Genomic DNA, 17,843 nt, shown 5'->3' on the forward strand with positions numbered 1-17,843 from the left:
TCGACATTGTGAGGGTTTGTCATTATTATTTGCAGATGTTTCTTTTATGCAGCTGTTTTCTTTCCTGTAGAGTCAACGCAAACTAAAGTGTGTGGAGGGTGGTGCAGGATGTGTGCGTGTGGGAGGTGTCCTCGCATGTGTGGGACAGGAAACTCTCTGGGATCAGGTGGATCCAACAACGCCAGTCCCATCGTTTCATTTGGATTTTTTTGCTGTTGTTGTTTTCAATTCTTGATTTCCCAGGGAGTTTTTCTCAACTGACTGAATACGTCAACCTGAATAAGACCGGTGAAGTCAAACTGAATAAGACCGGAAATCCCACAGATTTTCAACTTAAACCCCCGTCTCCACCGTGTAGCGTTGCGAGAGGGGCTTTTATTTTGAAAGGTTTGAACCGGTTTTGGTTGTTCGCTCCCGTTTCCTTGACACTAATGTGAACGCTTGGGATATTTGACTTGGTTGGGACATTTGAAAGCGGATTGAACTTCAACAGGCTCCCACTCACGAGTGTGTCGTCGGCTTGACCTCAGCTGAAGTTCACTGGGATGTTTCCGTTGCGTCTTGTTCTCACCTAGCTCCAGCGACGTGAAGCGGGGGCTCCTCCACTAAGCGGGTGGGCTGTGTTGGGTGACCGGGGTCCGCCGCTGTCAAACCCGCGCTGACATGGGGCAGTCGCACCGGGGACGGACGGAAAACTGAAAACTGTTAAGAAGTCTTCCACGACAAACGCGACGAACAACAACGGACTAACTTTCCATTTTTTTTGTTTGTTTAAACGAGTTGCCAGCTTCTCGTTCGGCCGTGAGGACCAATGCAGAAGTGCAACTCCGCCGGCACCCACGGCACCACGCTGCCCCGGGACGCGGAGCTGCAGCTGCGGCTGGCGGACAGCGGAGGGGCCGGGGAGGGGATGGAGAACGGAGCCGGGAAACATTTCCTCGCTCCGGCCGAAGAGGAGAGCTCGTTTTGCACCAAGAGGAAGATGCTGGTCTGGCTGGATTTAATATGTCTCCTTGTCGGTAAGAACAAGTGCATTCCATGGTGTGTTGTTGCAGGATCACTGCTATTAAATGACCACGACTCCAATCTGACCGTCACTGGTTTTAAAGGACCCGACCCCCCCAGTTTGCTTCTGTTCTTCATCCCACACATGTCAACGCCAGCTTTGCAAATCACTTAAACTTTTACTCAGAGGTCACGCGACGCTGGGAACAGATCGAAGTTAACGAAGCTGCAAAGCGCTTTTCCAGAAGTCAAAGGGAAAGTGTTCAGAGAGGCAGGGAAAGTTTCTGCTCCTTTTGCACGTGATAGAGGGAAGAACAGATGGAGGTGGAGAGAAGGGGGGGGGGGGCTGCGCGCTCAGTTGGCAGGAGCGGAGTTGTCCCGGGAATTCATCTGTTCCCATGGCAACCCCCGCCAGAGTTCCCGGGAGAAGAACGTGGGAATTCTGATTTAAATTTAAGGCCCTCGCGTGCGCGCTCGTGTTCTCGACCCCGAGAATCCCCTCAGTTCTTCAGCCTCATTTTTTTCCCACCGCGGGGTCACAACTGAAGTCACATGCTTCACTGACCCAACATTTCTCACAGGGAGAATCCGAAAAAAACAAAAAAAACATGCCGCAACAACATGTGCACAACAACTCAGGGGACAGTGACATCACCATGAGCAAGGAGTGGTCCAAATGAGTCTCTATATTAGTACATACGCTAAATCAGATTTAAGGAATTCAAACTTTCTACAACATTTCCACATTACTGTGCAAAATCCTCCTGCATACACAGTCATAACACCTCTCGGGTTATATGCAATCGGAAATTGTTCTCTAATCCATTTGTGAAACAGCAAACAATTATAATTACCATTGTCCATTAGTTTAGGGTTACGTTTAATTTGATTGTCTTCCTATTTAATCGATTAATCACCTGTATAAAAGCCTCAGTTGTAAATGGCCTTGAAAACCTCTTACAATTTTTTCTTTGAAAACTAATAATCAATCGCTACAATCTCATTTGTATAACCCATATTCACAAATCTGAATTTGTCTTGTGGGGCTTAACAAGGTGCGACATCATCTGTTCATAACCCTCAACAAGAGTAAGGAAAAACTACCAAAAAAAAAAACAATAACAGGGAGAGAAAACCATAGAAGCCTCATAGAGAGCCACATGTGAGGGATCCCTCTCCCAGGACGGACAGAAGTGACATCGATGTTGCGTGTGACTGAACACAGCAAGAAAATAACAGTATTTACAACATTGATTAGACAAACCCAATTTTTGCATAATGGAAAGGCGTGCAAATGTTTAAAGTCAGCTACTAATCTTTGCAGCTCTACTGTGCTGCAGGAGGACACATGCATACAAACAATCCTTCAGTTACATGAATGTATACCAAGATCTAACAGTAAAAAAAAATTCCTTCATAATATTGAAGTGAGAGTTAGATAAGTGTGCCATCAACGTGTTAATAAGTATCTGAAAAGGATTACTGTCAAAGGGCTTCCTCTCCTCTCACAGCAGGCCCAACCTGAGGCAGTGCTGAGAGTTTGAGTGTAACTTATTGTGGTGTTTCTGGGGTTTATACCGCGATAATGCATCATACAGTGGGAGAATATTCTATGTCGTATGCTGCATATGTGATTTCAATCATGAAATAATCAGGTGTCTACAGTTATTAAGGGAGAAAAAAGAAATCAGGTTGAGAATTGAAATATTGTGCATGAAAGGCTGAGGACATGGGAACGTTCCCATGAAGAGCCAGCACCTCAGAATGATCCGAGGACTTTCTTCTCCTTTTTATTCTGAAGGGGAATCACCCTCAATAATACTTTGGCACCTGTTGTGGAGATAGTGAGAGACTCCGAAGCGTGTCATCACATGACTGCGATAGGGAAGGGAGCCACTCGTGCTTTGTGACCGATTGGTTCTTTGGTCCGGGTTTGCACGAGAGAGAGGCGGAACCCGTCAAGGCAGATCGACAGGTCCCAGCCTCGTTGGCAGTTAGAGTGCAGGAAGTAGACGGGCATACATAATAGCAGCGTGAGGCATTCGCATCACGGCCGTTTCTTCACCCCTGCAGGTATGCTATTAGCCGTTCGCCCTGCTAATGTCTCAGCAGCTTTGTTGTGTGTTCAGGAAGTGGCCAGTGATCCAACATCAGTCAGTGCAGTGGAGGAAATGGCCTCACTCAGTCCTCCTCCTAACACACAAAATGGACAGGCCAGTTGATTTTCCCACTAGATTGCGGGTCCTGACCTTCCACCTTTAGCAGCCACGACAGTGCATCTGATATCGTTTTCACCTCGTCAGTCTGTGGTTGTGTGTTTGTTATCACGGCACAGTGTGGTCATGGAGAAATCAATGTGCCGAGAGCGGGAGGCGGTTTAGAGACGTTTGGCAGGTGTCTGTCTGTGGATGGATTTTGTCATGGCGACAGCATCACAACCGTGCAGGCAAAGTCAAACGACTTGCAAAGATGCCAGAAGTCTGCGCCCCTGGCCAAGATTCACAAGTTACCGATCTTAGTATGCCAGTTTCATTAATCTCTGTCCACTCTTGGCTATTTGTTCAAACTACAGACCATCTTTCTCTAATGTCTTACTGAGCTGGAGGACTTGACAAAGGTGCCAGGTTTCGGTGTGAACGTCACAAGGAGAAAAAGCTACCAGAGTTTCAGGCTTTTGTGGTAATACACCATGCATCGTCCGTGCAATGCTAAAGGGAAATAAACTCACAACCAGATGAAAACAAACCAGGATCACAAATGTCCTCTGCCTTCTTTCTCCCGACTCATTCCGACGTTTCATGTCACACAAGAACTGTGTTTTTCACAACGTGATTCGATCGACTATAGCATCTGCACTCAAGTATTTGTTTAAACACATTGTGATTGGCTGGTGCCTGTGCTGCTGCTTGACAAGTTGAACTTTTCTCAACATCTGTGTTGCACAACGCAAGCAAAGCAAAGCACAAGTTTCACATGAAGCCTCCAACATGAAAATTGGAGTGCTCCGTTTTTTTTTCTGCTGACCTATTTAGTTGAGCTTCTCTCCAGCAAAAACAGAAAATGATGATTTACAGTTTTGTAAAAGGCACACATCAACATTACCTAATAAACAACTCATGGGGTGAATTGTTCAAATGGCTCAACAGTACTGGAATGAGAGCACAACATCGGAGGAAAACATACAATGTGACGTATTGTCACACTGGTTGAGTTCATTAGCGTTCTGGTTACTTTCAGACTCACAGCGGTCTGTCTGTATCTTGCATAGACTTGAACCATGGTGTCAATTATCAGCAGAGACCAGACCTTGACTCATCTGTGGGCACTTGGCACTCAATGCCATCACTTATTGGAAATGAATTGGGCCCTTCATTTTACTCAATCCTCTTATCTCTGACTAACGCAATTTTCCTTTAAGGACGCCGTCATCGGCTTCTCTCAGACGGTTGACCTGCCGACATTACTCATTCTGTAAAGGGGCTCATTCACAAGTGAAACTGTGGAATTTTACCCTGAAGCATCTGTCCTCATTATGCCATCAGCACAAGACGGATTCTTGTGTTGTGAGGTTTCCACACTCTTTCCTTGTGTCTCCCTGTTTACGTGGTGACATCAATTTAGTGTTATGTGGAGTTATGAATGGACCCAAATCTGTCTGTGGAAGGCTGGGAAATTAAGGACATCAGCCGAGGCTTTGACTGAGGTTACCTGATCTCGCTGTCACTCAACACCTGGCTCGTCTAACATTGTTTCGGTTTTGAGGCAGGGTTGTTTGTGGGTCTGTTCTGACATGCACATGATGGATGCTTCACGGTGATGGATTGTTCTGGTTCAGCTCAGTGTCAGTAAGCTCTGTGTAAGTGGCAAAATGCAAATGCCTGAATATGTTCAAGTGTTTGTGTGTTAAAGTGTCTGTGCATACATTCCTGGTGTGGAGATATGACCAGGAGAGAGACAACAGCATTTCTGCCTTGTGGCCGCATCTTAGATCTAGCGTCCTGCAGAACTAGGGGTCAGAAGGTTTCAGGTGTTTGTCATTTCTACCCAGCGTGCAGGGACAGGCCTCCCAGCCGGCACGGCTGTTTCCCTCCTGCACAGGTGGTCCCAACTCTGTCATCACCCCAATAAAGACAGTTTATTGCTTCTCTGAAGAGTAATTGGGAAATGACTGGAAGTGGCAACAACCATCAGCTTATACGGCTTTGGAAAACAGACCAATTGCCATTTGGTTTGACCTCCCTCCAGGGGGTTAACTCTGAAATAGATTCATACTTGAGATGCATACATTGTTAGGCCGAGTTGGGGGAAAGTGATTGATTCAAGAGTAAAACTCCTTTTTGGATACTTTAGAGACAAAACCTGGAATCAGTCGATCGCTGCTGTGTGAGTGTGTTTTTTGTTGGAGACGAGAAGCAGCATGCCAGGACGAGACGATAGGTATCTACCCCAGTGATCTGAATTCTAAGAGGGCTCCGTCTTTCCAGCTTATCTCTCCTTTTGTCAGCTCATCATTTTCTCTTCTTTTCGTCAGACAGTCTCTATTTTGGGTCTGAAGGTGTTCCAGCAATGCAGAGAGGTGTGTGAATGTGGGTTTTATGTCTGTGTGTGTGTGTGTGTGTGTGTTAGGGGCAGGTTGCGGGTTTATGTTCGAGGATTCCTGGTTCTGTTTTCTTTTTGGCAGAGAAAGCCGCCAAGTGAGTGAGACAGCAAGCGGCCAACACGCCGCAGCATGTTCGTGTGTACCAGGCCAGGAATATTAAATTGTTCTCCTGTGCATGTGCATCTATTTGCGTGTGTGAGCATGCGTGCGTGCAAATGAGGAAAAGTGTGGGTGTGGGTGTTTGTGTGTGTTTGTGACATCGTGACTGCAAACGCAGACGCCCCACTACGGCTGACATGTGTGTGCTGTTTGTTGACAAATTTGCCGGTTGTGTGTTGCTTCGCATTTTAGGCCAGAATCAAACCCTCTGCAAAGTTATCAAACACATTAGCCTCACTCGGCAACTGACAGGTGGAGAGCCATTAAAAATGAATCAGTCAAATCATTAGCTAGCGGAGGAAGGGATTTCACTTTCTTTCTTTCGTTAGTGCGTTAATGCATCTCCTTCCCTTTCCAAAGCACTGCAGTGGTTCGTGAATCCATTAGCTGCACCATTCCACAGGCAGTATACACTACTGCAGTCACCGTACTGTGCTGTCGATTACAACTTCCCCAGGCCATTAGCACAACAGAGCCGACTCAGGCCTCAGAGATGTCTCATTTGCCTGCGGGCTGAGGGGCAAGTGAGAGCCTGAGTGAGTGAACAGCACCGGGGAGGGAGAGACGAGTGAGGTGTGGAAAGAGAGAAGGGGTTGAGGGTTTTACAGTAGGGGTCAGAGTTCAGACCCACGGGCGCCTAAGGGATCTTATCTACGGCTGTCTGTTTATGTCCTCAGGAGAAGCAGAACTCGGGAGACGGATCGGAAAAGGTTTAGACACCAAATAGCTTCGGATTAACTTTTAATGAGACAGCTGCAATCGTCTCCTCGAAGATGGTTCCATAAGTGCCCACGACGGTCCATAGGTATTAGTTCTAATGACTGAATCAAGATGGGAGTAGCACTCTCATCCTCAGTGCTCATTAGCTCCAATGGGTCTGGAGAGGTTTACCATCAGAGCATCTACCTGAGTGTGAGTACAGCCTGTAGCCCCGCCTCTGCATCTGTCAGAATTAATGACTCGTCCTCCTCTGTCTGTCCCCCCATTGTCGGAGACTTACACAGCACCCCCATGGCGCCATGGCGTGGCTACACATCATTGGCAACATTTATCATTGTGTCACATCACACCTGCTCGAGTTTTTCCTTCCTTTATCCCCACAGTTTTCTCTCTGAAGTTGCTCCAACTCTTCTTCTGCAAACATGTTCTTCACCCAAAACAAAACACACTGACAGAAACTTCCCTGCAGCCCTCGACTGTTTCCATACAGGTCTACCACAATCAGGCCGCTCGATGCCAAACACCTCCCCTGCAGTCTGAACCGCAGCTCTGAGTCGTTCTCCCGTTGCAGACTGTTCACCCTCCGCTCGCCGGGCGCACCCTCGTACCTTCCCACCGCAGAAACCACCAGAACGCTCCTTTAAAGTTTTCAAGGTACATACCACAGTGGCGGGCCTTTTATGTTCCTGCTGAATCAGACAGGCACACAGACAGCCCATTTCAGACCTCCCCACTCATGCCCTGAACTCCTGAGCCGGGCTCCAGGAAACAGGTCAGTGAAGTGTGGAGAGAACAGGAGCAGCTGTGGGAGACATGTCTCCACTGGCCAGCGGCAACAGTAACAGTGGAAGGGTCGAGCGAGACCATTCCTGGGGCGATTGTGGAAGGTGAAGCAACATGAAGGCAGCTTCGACCGCCCTGCTCCCAAAAAACATCATATTTTAGTTCAGACCCAGAGTTTTCATTTGTTCTGTGTGAGTTTGTGGATTTCGCTCATCAAAAGCTTAGATTCATATTTCCATTTCTACTTTCGCTCTGGCCTGGATACATGCACCGAGTGCCGTAACGACCCATTCAAAATAGAACAAACTTGTGAGTCAATAGAATCTCGTATTAGCCGAGGAGGGTGGGGGTGAGCGGGTAATATCGCATGTTATGTGAAGCTGTAGTTGTCTACTTAAATAGGCTGTGTGGAGTCCAGCTGCAGCAGATGCTCATGATGGCAGATGGTGAACAACGATCCAGAGCTGCTCTGGTTCCTCGGCCCCTCTTTGTTCTTCTCTGATTACTCTCTTTGTGATGCCATCAGGGCAGACCAAACAGATCAGCCTCTCAGAGCAAAGGCTGGAAATTAAAAGAGGTGCGTGTGTGTGTGCCAGTGCAGGGGGCGGCCACTCACCCTTATCCCACCTCTCCACTACCTGGATTGGGCCCCCAAGGAAGTGACATGAACCACCAATGAAGTTGGTTGAGACCCAGCTGCCTTTAGTGAGTTTTATTCAAGCCTTTGCAAAAGGGTCAATCCTTCAGCAGGTGTCAGAGAAGAAAGACAGAGTTTTTTATAATAAGGAAACACACACACAGACACACACTATAAAAAAAAAAAAAGAGAACTCTGAGTCAAATCAAACTGGAATGGTTGATTAACTTTTCCTCCCAGTTCCACTGTGCAAGGCCATTCTCAGCATTTGAAGCTTCTTTCCCAGCAGATAAGGTCAAGTGTCAGATCATGGTGGTTTCTCATATGAGTGAAAACATACATGACAATAGGTACATTTCCATTACACAACCTTCAAGGACACACTGGTTTAATTTGTTGCAGGCTGTGGTTGCCAATCATAATCACAGCTTTGGTGCCAACGACTTCATCTCATGTTTAAGTGCTACCCACCTTACAGTGGTGTGTGTGTGTGTTTGTGTGTCTGTGTGTGAGTGAGTGAGTGAGTGAGTGAGTGTGAGTGTGTGTGTGTGTGTGTGTGTGTGTGTGTGTGTGTGTGTGTGTGTGTGTGTGTGTATGTGTGTGTGTGTGTGTGTGTGTGTGTGTGTGTGTGTGTGTGTGTGTGTGTGTGTGTGTGTGAGTGAGTGTGTGTGTGTGTGTGTGTGTGTGTGTGTGTGTGTGTGATGGTGCAAAGTCTCTTCCCGGACTCCCTCCTTGAGCAAAGACTTTTTTTATACCAGCTGAGACATAAAAGAATTGGCTTCCTCTTTACAGCACCTGACTCAGACTGAATACTGATGAGATAAAAGGACGGGTCATGGCCCGGCTTACGACGACAGCTCTGTGCAGTTAAATAGTTAATTATTGCACAAATAATTGCCCGAGGACGATCCAGCCCGACAGCGGACCGCTGTTTGTGTTCGCCGGGCCGTCACATTGTTTCTTGCAATGCTGTAACCTTGGGATTATCGTGCTTGCACAGATTCAACTTACGACACTCAGAAATTCAGTTCACTGGCTTTATGATTGTTTTTAGCAAGGGTGACTTAAAAGTAAACAAGCTGCTTAAAAGCTGGTTGGGAAACATGCAAGATGCCGAGGGGCCCAGCGGAGGGTGGACCACCCCTGAAGGGTGCTGTAGAAAGCTGGGCTGTGGCCACGGCTCGGCCCAGTGGAAGCTACTGGCCACACAGATCTGTGTCGACAGGTCGCTAATTGTCTGTCCTTCGCTTCCATTCCTACAGGCAAATATTATCGGGTGTGTTGACACATATTGCCACCACGGTGAATTAGATTTAGCTTTAGGCTATGTGTCATGCGGTGCCAATCTATCAGGATGCCACATCCATGGGAGTTCAGTCGAGTTTGGCATTGGTTGAGTTCATATGGTTTTCTGGCTCTAGCATGGTTCATTTGGTTGGTTAGTTGTTCGTTTTTTTCTTTTTCGTGGGTGCTAATTGGTTTTTCGCGGTCTGTTTAGTTGTCTGTTGGTCTGCGGGTTGGGTTTGTTTGCATCCATGTGTGGTTTTTATGTGCATGTGAGCGGCTTGAGCCTGTATGTGCATTTGGGGGTATTCTGCTGGTCGAGGCGGGGTAGTGTTTACAGAGCGGGTCCCAGCAGAGCCCAGATCTCTGACCCTCACATTCCAGAACCACCGCTAATCGCCTCCGTCTGCTGTTCTCTGTAGAGAAACCCTTGAAGCATCTCTCTTGGCTCCATCTTTGCAGTTTGCTCTCACCCCAGTATTAGTGCCTCTCACCCCTATTTGTCAATTTTCTAGCCCCTTGGCCATAAATCTTAGCCTAGTTATTAGTTTTCGTATTGATCGGCAGATGTTCAGCAACATGACCATACAGCATGTCCATCTGCATGCACCATCTGCCCTCTTTGCTTTACGTTGCCTTTAATCCCTTTCTCCAGAGTTTTTCTTTTTTTCTTCTTGCTTCAGTTGTTGTTATTCTCCTCTCGCAGTGAGCTCATTCTGGGCTGTGGTCATAGATGTGTAAATTAGAACCAGAAAAGTTTCTCAGAGTGAGGCACATATCCCCTCCGCTCTTATTCCTCCTCCTCTGCTCCCTCCTTCTCTTTATCCCCCCTCCTTTTCTCTCTGTCGCTTTTGACTATTTGAAAGCATTCCTGCTTTGAGTGTCAGGCCCAGCGAGCAGCACATTCGGGGCCTTGCTGTGGGAGCCAACCCACTCCTCCTCCTCCTCCTTTTCGGTCCCCTCGCAGGCCCTCCTCGCCTGGCTCTCTTCTCGAGCACGTCTTGGCCAGGTGCAGAGGTTGGCTCACAGCTGCGTGACAGATGATGTGTGGGTCTCTGAAGTGTTTTTGTGTGTTGTTGTGAAAACTGTTGTACTGATGTTGTCGTTGTAAAGCGCTGCCGGCCCCTGTGACGTATTGGCTAGTAATTTGTATAGGATTGTGGAGATGCTCTATAACGATCAGCATATGGCCACCCCGTGTGGTTTTAGTACCCACACTTTGTATTTATTTGATTGTGCAACACTGAGAATTATGACTCACTCGGGCAATACACTGATAAAAAATGGTTGATGTATTTTAATGAGAAACGTTACAAACTACATTGCCACACTGGAGTGACCTTTTGCTCATGGACATTTGTGCCAAGTACGTTCAGGAACTTCATCCAAAACCATCAGTATTGGCAGGCCTGAGGTAATAAAATATGCTGCTAACTGGCTCAGCGCCTCATGGTTTCCATTAGAGCTCTGTATGTATTGAAAATGATCCCTACTGTAAGCCAGAGATTTTAAGCCCTCGGGGAGAAACTGTCCATTATGTCTCCATCAGCCAAATATTGATTATTAAGAGCGGAATGGCAGTTTTGTCAAATCTGATGAGGACAAGAAGGAAGTCTGAGTTAATCTAATGGAAAAAAAAAAGTCAAATTCTGTACTTTTACATTGCAACATATTTGGAAACCAAAAAACAACCTGAAATATGATATTGTAAAACCAAATTACAGAAATAATTCAGGGTGTAAAAATGGCTTAGGCCACTGGCCTGTTATTATATATGTTACAGTCTATTTTTTTTTATGTAAAGACATTGAAAATAAGTTTTGGGTTTCAATGGTCAATATACCCTTATTAAATATAAATTGAAGGTTATAGAAATGTGGAGTGTATTGCATATAAACCAAATAAAACTAAATCCACACGCACTCCTTTTGAACCAGAGATGAACGTGGTCATATCCCAGCATTTCCCCACCTAGGTATGACGCACCCAGATAAAGAGATTACGATTAAGAGATTAAGAAATGTGTCTGCAATTTCTGCAGGTGGCAGGAATGGACTTCTAAATTGTGAAATAAAGAACTTTAACAAAGTATTAATGGCTTAGGTTGAACAACAATATTTCCAAAGGAGACCTAATGTTTCTAACACCTTTCATTACAATGTGGTTCAGTAGACGGCCACTATGGTTGTCCACAGTATCCAACGGTAGAATATTCAGGCCAAGATTTGACCACAGAATAAATAGCATTGTTATTCGCTGGATTGAATTAGAAGATGTATTCATGTAATAAAGTCATAGTATTAACCAGTCTGTTATAAAGGCAGGAATTCCTCGAACCAACACAGATCAGTGGGTGACCTCTGTTACTAGATGTATCAGTGTGTGACTGAGATGGATCTGATGGAGGTGTGTGTGTGTGTGTGTGTATATGTGAGGAGACGCCTTTAGATTGCAGAGAGATGTGGGTCAGATGAGGGGTGTTTCCTATCTCTCTGTAACCGTCACAGCCTCGGCTATCCGCCTGCAACGTGTTTCCCTCTCTCGCTTCCTCAACTCAGGCCCAGTTGAAAATAAATGGAAGTGGGCTGGGTTGGAGCTGGGTTTTGTCTTTCTGTCAGGGCAGCATGACTCCGACCACAGACTTCACTAATACACAATAAGTTATAGCCTGGTTCAGTGCAAGCACTCCACTTTAATGGTTGTGCTAGCACATGCAGTAACTGGAAGACGTGGACACATTTACCTCGGTCAGGTATCCTTGTCTTGTGTGGCATTGTTTGTTCCCCTTGGCCTGATTTTGTGTATGTATCCTACTCGGTCACGTAGGCTGAGAGATTTCCTGGCAGGAGCACTGTTTTGGCCTGGGTGCGTTCCAGCCAACCAGCAGGCCTGGGATGACTGGGAGAGGCGCAGAGGTTAATGATTAGTCCCATGTTCCACTGCATTCCATGGGGTGACAAGGGGACATGGGATAAGGCTACAGAGAAATGGAGCAGGCTGGGCCGGCCTGTACAGGGCTGTTGGCCGTCAGAACACAAGCGAGAACGAAAGCAGAGCTGCTCAGCTTTCGTTTGTCGCCAGTCGCCAACTCTCACTTTGCCAATGTTAAAGTTGTTGAACAGATTTCCCCCCGTTGAACCTTCACTGTCAGGCGTGAAGTTGTGTAAGTCGGCCAAACCTTGACCTCTTCCTCCTGATACAGATTAGAAGAAACATATAGTGAACTCGTATATATGGAACAGCTGTTAATGTAAAATCGGGCGGACTCAAATGAAATTTCAGCACATTTCAGTGGAACAAGGCGTCATTGTTAAACAATACCTCGCCCTTCCTTCACTGGGTTTATCATCTACTTTCAGCACTTTGACATTCTCTGTGTTACACGCTCTCTAATATCGCCTTCGTTCTTTCTCATCCTAATCCTCCTCTGTCGTTCCCATCCCTGTCTCATCGGTCTTTTACGTCCGTCATCTCTCCCTCTCCTCCGCTCTTCTGGTCGAAGCAGCTATGTGTGGAATGCTTGATCTGAGAGTCGGGTCGGATCTCATGCCATGCTCCCAGGAGACAGGAGAAGGCCACCTTTATGTTAGTCAGTGGTGCACCAGCCATCTATGTATCTTGCCGTCTCTGTGATCCTTGTTGCATAGACCCCATGCTCATTCACTCATCAGGCCATCTTTTGTTTTTTGTCTGCACCCCCCCCCCCCTCCCTTTATCTCCCACATCTCATCAGCCTCCATCCCATTCTTTGCATGCGAGTTGAAGGCCGTGACTCCGTACAGACGTGGCTTTTTCTGCGGAGACTCCAGCATCACCTATCCCTACGAAAAGAAAGAGGCCATCCCTGACACCCTGCTCATCGCTGGCGGTATAATCATCACTGGCTTAACGGTAAGACGATGATACCTGTAGAGTACATATCATTATTTTAATATGGTGTAATGTCTTTGTTTTTAGGATTTAAACGTCTCATCTCTATTCTCAGATTGCACTGGGCGAGTGCTACCGGGTCCGTTTCCGAGGTGTGCACTCGCGTGCGTTTGTCCGAAACCGCTATGTGTCGTGCCTGTACAAGGAACTGGGGAGCTTCCTGTTTGGTTGCTGTGTGGGCCAGTCTCTCACCAACATGGCCAAACTGAGCGTGGGACGCCTGCGGCCCAACTTCCTGTCGGTGTGCAACATCACCTATGCGTCCATCAACTGCACTCCGGGCAGTTATGTGCCCGAGGTCACCTGCAGGCAACCTAACCATAAGTTGGAGGAGGAGGCAAGGTGTGTTGGGTGCATGCATGACAATATTTGCTCAAAATAATTTGGTGTGTTTAGCAAGGGAGGAGTATAAAGTTACCTGATAATAATAAATGTTTAACCTCCAGCGTCTTGTATTGATCTTCTCTTTCAGGAAGTCTTTTTTTTCTGGCCATGCTTCCTTTGCAATGTACACCATGCTCTATTTGGCAGTAAGTCACCTCTACACACACACACAGACACACACACACACACACACATTGGAATGTGACCTTCGTGTTCACCTCATCTAGTGTTGTATAATTACTGCATTTGGTGCTGTGTTTACAATGTTGGGGGAATATGACAGCAGAGCGCTCACTTTCACTTCAGTTAGTAGTCACACCATTCCCCCAGAGACCAGGAACACTGCGTGCAACTATTAATAAGATGATTAAACATGCACAAACACACCTCGACATGGGCCGCTAAATGTATTCATACTTCCCGATCGTGAGGGAGGAGATCTTTGAGAGCAGCCGTTCTCAAAGAGCTGCCGATACAGGGAGAAGGAAGAGGAGGAGGAGGAGGAGGGGGCTGTTTTCCACAGGGGGAACATGAATAGATGAAGAGACCATGCAGACAGAGGAGGCCTTGTTGTGGGTCTCATTTAGAGGAGGGGGTGGGGGGCTGAATACGCCTGCTGAGAGATCGACAGGTTTCTTTCAGCGTAGCCCCCCCCTCCCCTCTCCCCCACCAGCCTCCCCCATCTCTTCACATCTCTCTTTTGCTCACGCTGCCCAGTGGTCATTGGTGCATTGTGGGGAGACAAAAGCACATAATTATCCATTTTGTATTCCTCAGGTATTCCCTGTCATTAACCCTCAAATTATAGTCTTTGGTGGCTTAAATATTGCAGTGTTTATGGCTAAAATGAATAAACGAAATGAAGATGATGCTGTGGAAAAGAAAATCACCGCCTCTCCCACTTTCACTTGTGCATCATTGAAGTCACAGGGAAAAGCAGCTCCTCCGACCTGAAAGAGATATACAAGGATGAGTGGAGGGGGATTAATAGCAGGAATGAAAAGGCATAGAACTGAGGGAAAGAAGTGGTTTGAGAAAAACAAGCGCCTCAGTGTTTGTAACCCCTGTTTTCTCACCTCTTCACATTGCACTAAACACACACACACACACACACACACACACACACACACACACACACAAACACTGCACCAGGCACAAACTCACCGCCTGCTTTGCGAGCTTGCTGCTAGCTAGTGCTTCAGCAGACAACCAGGAGAGAATGTGTCAAACCTGTAGCTACAAGCCACCCGGACCGGGGCCAGCTGCTGGAGTGTAAGGCAGCAACGGTGACACCTGCTTCCAGCTGGTATAAGAGAGGAGGAGAAGGACCCGGCGCAGGAATGTGGGCCACGTGCTCCCCAGTGGTCGACGGGTCCAGACAAACCTCCACCCACCTCATAAAGCCTCCGCGCTCTGCTTCACGCTCGCCCTGTGACCCCCATTTTTTTCGCAGGCACAAATATCCATTCTGCAGCGTAGCACTGATGCAGGAGATGAGGATGAACAAAGGGAGGAAATGGGGTTTAGATGTAGTGTTAATGGACTCTTGTCTTTCCCCCCCCTCTGGGCTTCAGACTGAGTGGATGCTCGCGTTAAGAGAACTTGAATCATGAGACATAATTATCAGTTTAGGTTGGTGGGAACCCACAGGCTTATATTCACTTGTGTGCAATCGGGAACCATTTAATAACAATATATTTGTACTTTTCTACAGTTCTACCTACAGGCACGGTTGTCATGGCGAGGAGCCCGGCTGTTGCGCCCGCTAATACAGTTCCTGTTGGTGATGATCGCTGTCTACACCGGCCTGACCCGCATCTCTGACTACCGCCACCACCCCAGCGACGTCCTCACGGGCTTCATCCAGGGAGGCCTCACCGCGTACTGGGTGGTAAGTTGAAAATCACCGGTGGCTAAATAGATCCACAGTTATCTCTTCCTTCACGGGATTAGAGCCCCCCCCCCCTCGCCCCCCTCATTTTCCTCACACTAACGGTGTTTATAAACAGGGGATGATTGACAGTCTGTGTGGTCTGTGTATACACGTATCTCCTGACATGCTTTGCGTCTGTGCCCGCAGGCCTTCCACATCTCCTCCATGTTTAAGCCGTGCGCCCGTTCAGACCTGTCTCCCACGAGCATGTCCCTGGAGAGTCCACTGTCCAGCCAGCAGACTGTCTGTTAGCAGGCGCATTCCAGCAACCAGAGGACGAGAGGACATGGACGGCAGAACGACAGCCAAGCACGGGCGAACAGCCGGAGACCAGAGAGAGAAATGTTTTAAGAAAGGGAATTATTCTTAGATAAAAGTGATACAGAGTATAATCTACACATGCATGCTCCTGTGGGCAAACTGACACACAACATACACTCACACAGTAATCTAACATGCTCACACACACACACATGAAATTCAAAAAGCACATATGACTGTGAGTCAAAGCCGTCCAGTGAAAAGAACTGCATAGTGATATTAGACATATTTTTTATATATAAAAACAAAAAGTAATAAAAATGTCTATTTTTCAACAGCTGCTAATAATAATAATAATAAGTCCTAGTTTGAACTTGTTTTCTTCTGTGATGGAGGCATCTCGTCAGTGAACGTGGTTCAGCTTTCAAAGCACAGCCGCTCACTCTTTTGTCACTTGGTGAGAGAAAGAGGAAATAAAACCTCCTGCCTCCTCTTTTGTTTTGGACCCTCTGCCTCCACTCGGGAAACCCGACCCAGCAGCTGTGAACTGAGACCATCACGCCTCGGATGTTAGACAAAAAACACCACTGGCTTCAACTCGTAACCGTTTTTACCTTCAGTGGCCCCGATGTGCCACTGCTCTAATCACACCGACCTGCATCGCTAAACAATAACCTGTATGTAAGAAAGCGGCATTTGTTCTGTGTCACGATGTTAACCAGGGCAGTGGCAGGAGGAGGAATCAGTTAACTCCACTTCCCCTTCGCTGCCACTTCTCTCTACTAACCACTTTGACTGTGTCTCAGAGGTGGAGGCTCGACTGAATTTGAACCTTTGGCTTTTGCCCCTGGACTCTGAGCTGCACCTTGATTTATGCCACTCTGACAGGAGAGCCGCCCCCACGGGCCCTCCTGTGCATCTTTATTAATAGCACTTGAACGTACATAATGGAACCTTCTTATTATAATCCATATTATATATTTTATCACAAGTTTGAATAATCAGTGTTTATTTTTTATTAATGTCAGACTCATACACTATATTTGTTTTTTCTTTTCTTCCTGAAATGATAATTATTCAAATTGAATGTAAATAGGTATGTCATTTTATAAACCACACAGAATTTTAAAAGTATTAGTTCCAAGTCTGGACCGTTTTTACCTGTTTTATGTACGTGATTGTATTTACATTTGTGTTGATCAGGTACGGAGACTCACTATTGTATCTGTTGTAACTACTAGACTGAGCCACAGATATTATCAGAAAGCTATATTTTTCGTGTTCCCAGTTATTGTCATGTGTCTGTTTTGTCTGTGAATGCCCGAAAGGCAGAAATAACCACTGTAATCAAAAAAACCAAACCAATAAAATGAAAGTTGAATGTTTTTAACCTCTTCCCTCCTCTGTTATTTTTGTTATAGAGAATAAAGAAAAGAAAGTGCATGCGCCACAGTCTAATGCCGACCAGACAAATTTGACTAGATCTCAGTGTCACAGTATTTATGTAATCTTGGTTGTTTCTGGCTACTCAGGAGCAGAATGGAAAAGTGAGACATAAGTGGTTACACAGTCAAAATCTCTGCTAAAGCTAAATGTAAACACTGCAATGATAAGTGACTTAACGTCCTGTAGTGTTTGGAAGCTAGTTTCTTTCATTCCTTGCATCCCCCTCTCCCCTTCGCACCCTTCCTCACTCTGCCCCGTCCCTGCCCTCAGTCCTTTTCAAGTGCAACGGAGCATGATGTGCCGATTCGGGGGTGGGGGGGGGGGGGGGGGGGGGGGGGGGGGGTCGCTGCCATGGAGTTGCTTCGACAGATACAGGTTTAGGCATTTTCTTTTTCATTTCTTTTTCTCCATCTACTTCCAGGCTAAGGGAGGTGAATATAAAAAGCGGCCCTGTATCAGACGAGAGAGGGAAAAAGAGGGAGAGGGAGGGAGAGGGAGGGAGGGAGAGGGCGCTGCAGTAATGGGTGTGCCCGTAATGCTGAGGTATAAGGGGGACAAACAAGCAGGAAGAGTGGTCCAGTAATGAAGGGGAGGTGGTAGTGGAGCAGTCGGCAGAACAGACGGGGGCGGTAGATTGGGGAGAGAGGGGGTGGTGGGCGTGGGGCGTCAGGGTGGGATGGAACATGGCCGTGGTGTTCAGG

At 46.9% G+C, this 17,843-nt stretch overlaps 1 protein-coding gene across 1 annotated transcript; it reads left to right on the forward strand.

Moving 5' to 3' along the window:
* The first annotated feature begins 347 nt into the window (after window positions 1-347).
* Window positions 348-17,081, forward strand: ppap2d (phosphatidic acid phosphatase type 2D). Its single transcript, XM_062408712.1, has 6 exons — window positions 348-1,019; window positions 12,922-13,079; window positions 13,174-13,460; window positions 13,591-13,648; window positions 15,217-15,393; window positions 15,583-17,081. The coding sequence occupies exons 1-6, from the start codon at window positions 812-814 to the stop codon at window positions 15,685-15,687; spliced, it is 993 nt and encodes a 330-aa protein (XP_062264696.1). The 5' UTR covers window positions 348-811; the 3' UTR covers window positions 15,688-17,081.
* Window positions 17,082-17,843: the final 762 nt, after the last annotated feature.

The sequence above is a fragment of the Platichthys flesus genome, chromosome 16 (assembly GCF_949316205.1).
Source record: "Platichthys flesus chromosome 16, fPlaFle2.1, whole genome shotgun sequence".
Taxonomy (NCBI): Eukaryota; Metazoa; Chordata; class Actinopteri; order Pleuronectiformes; family Pleuronectidae; genus Platichthys; species Platichthys flesus.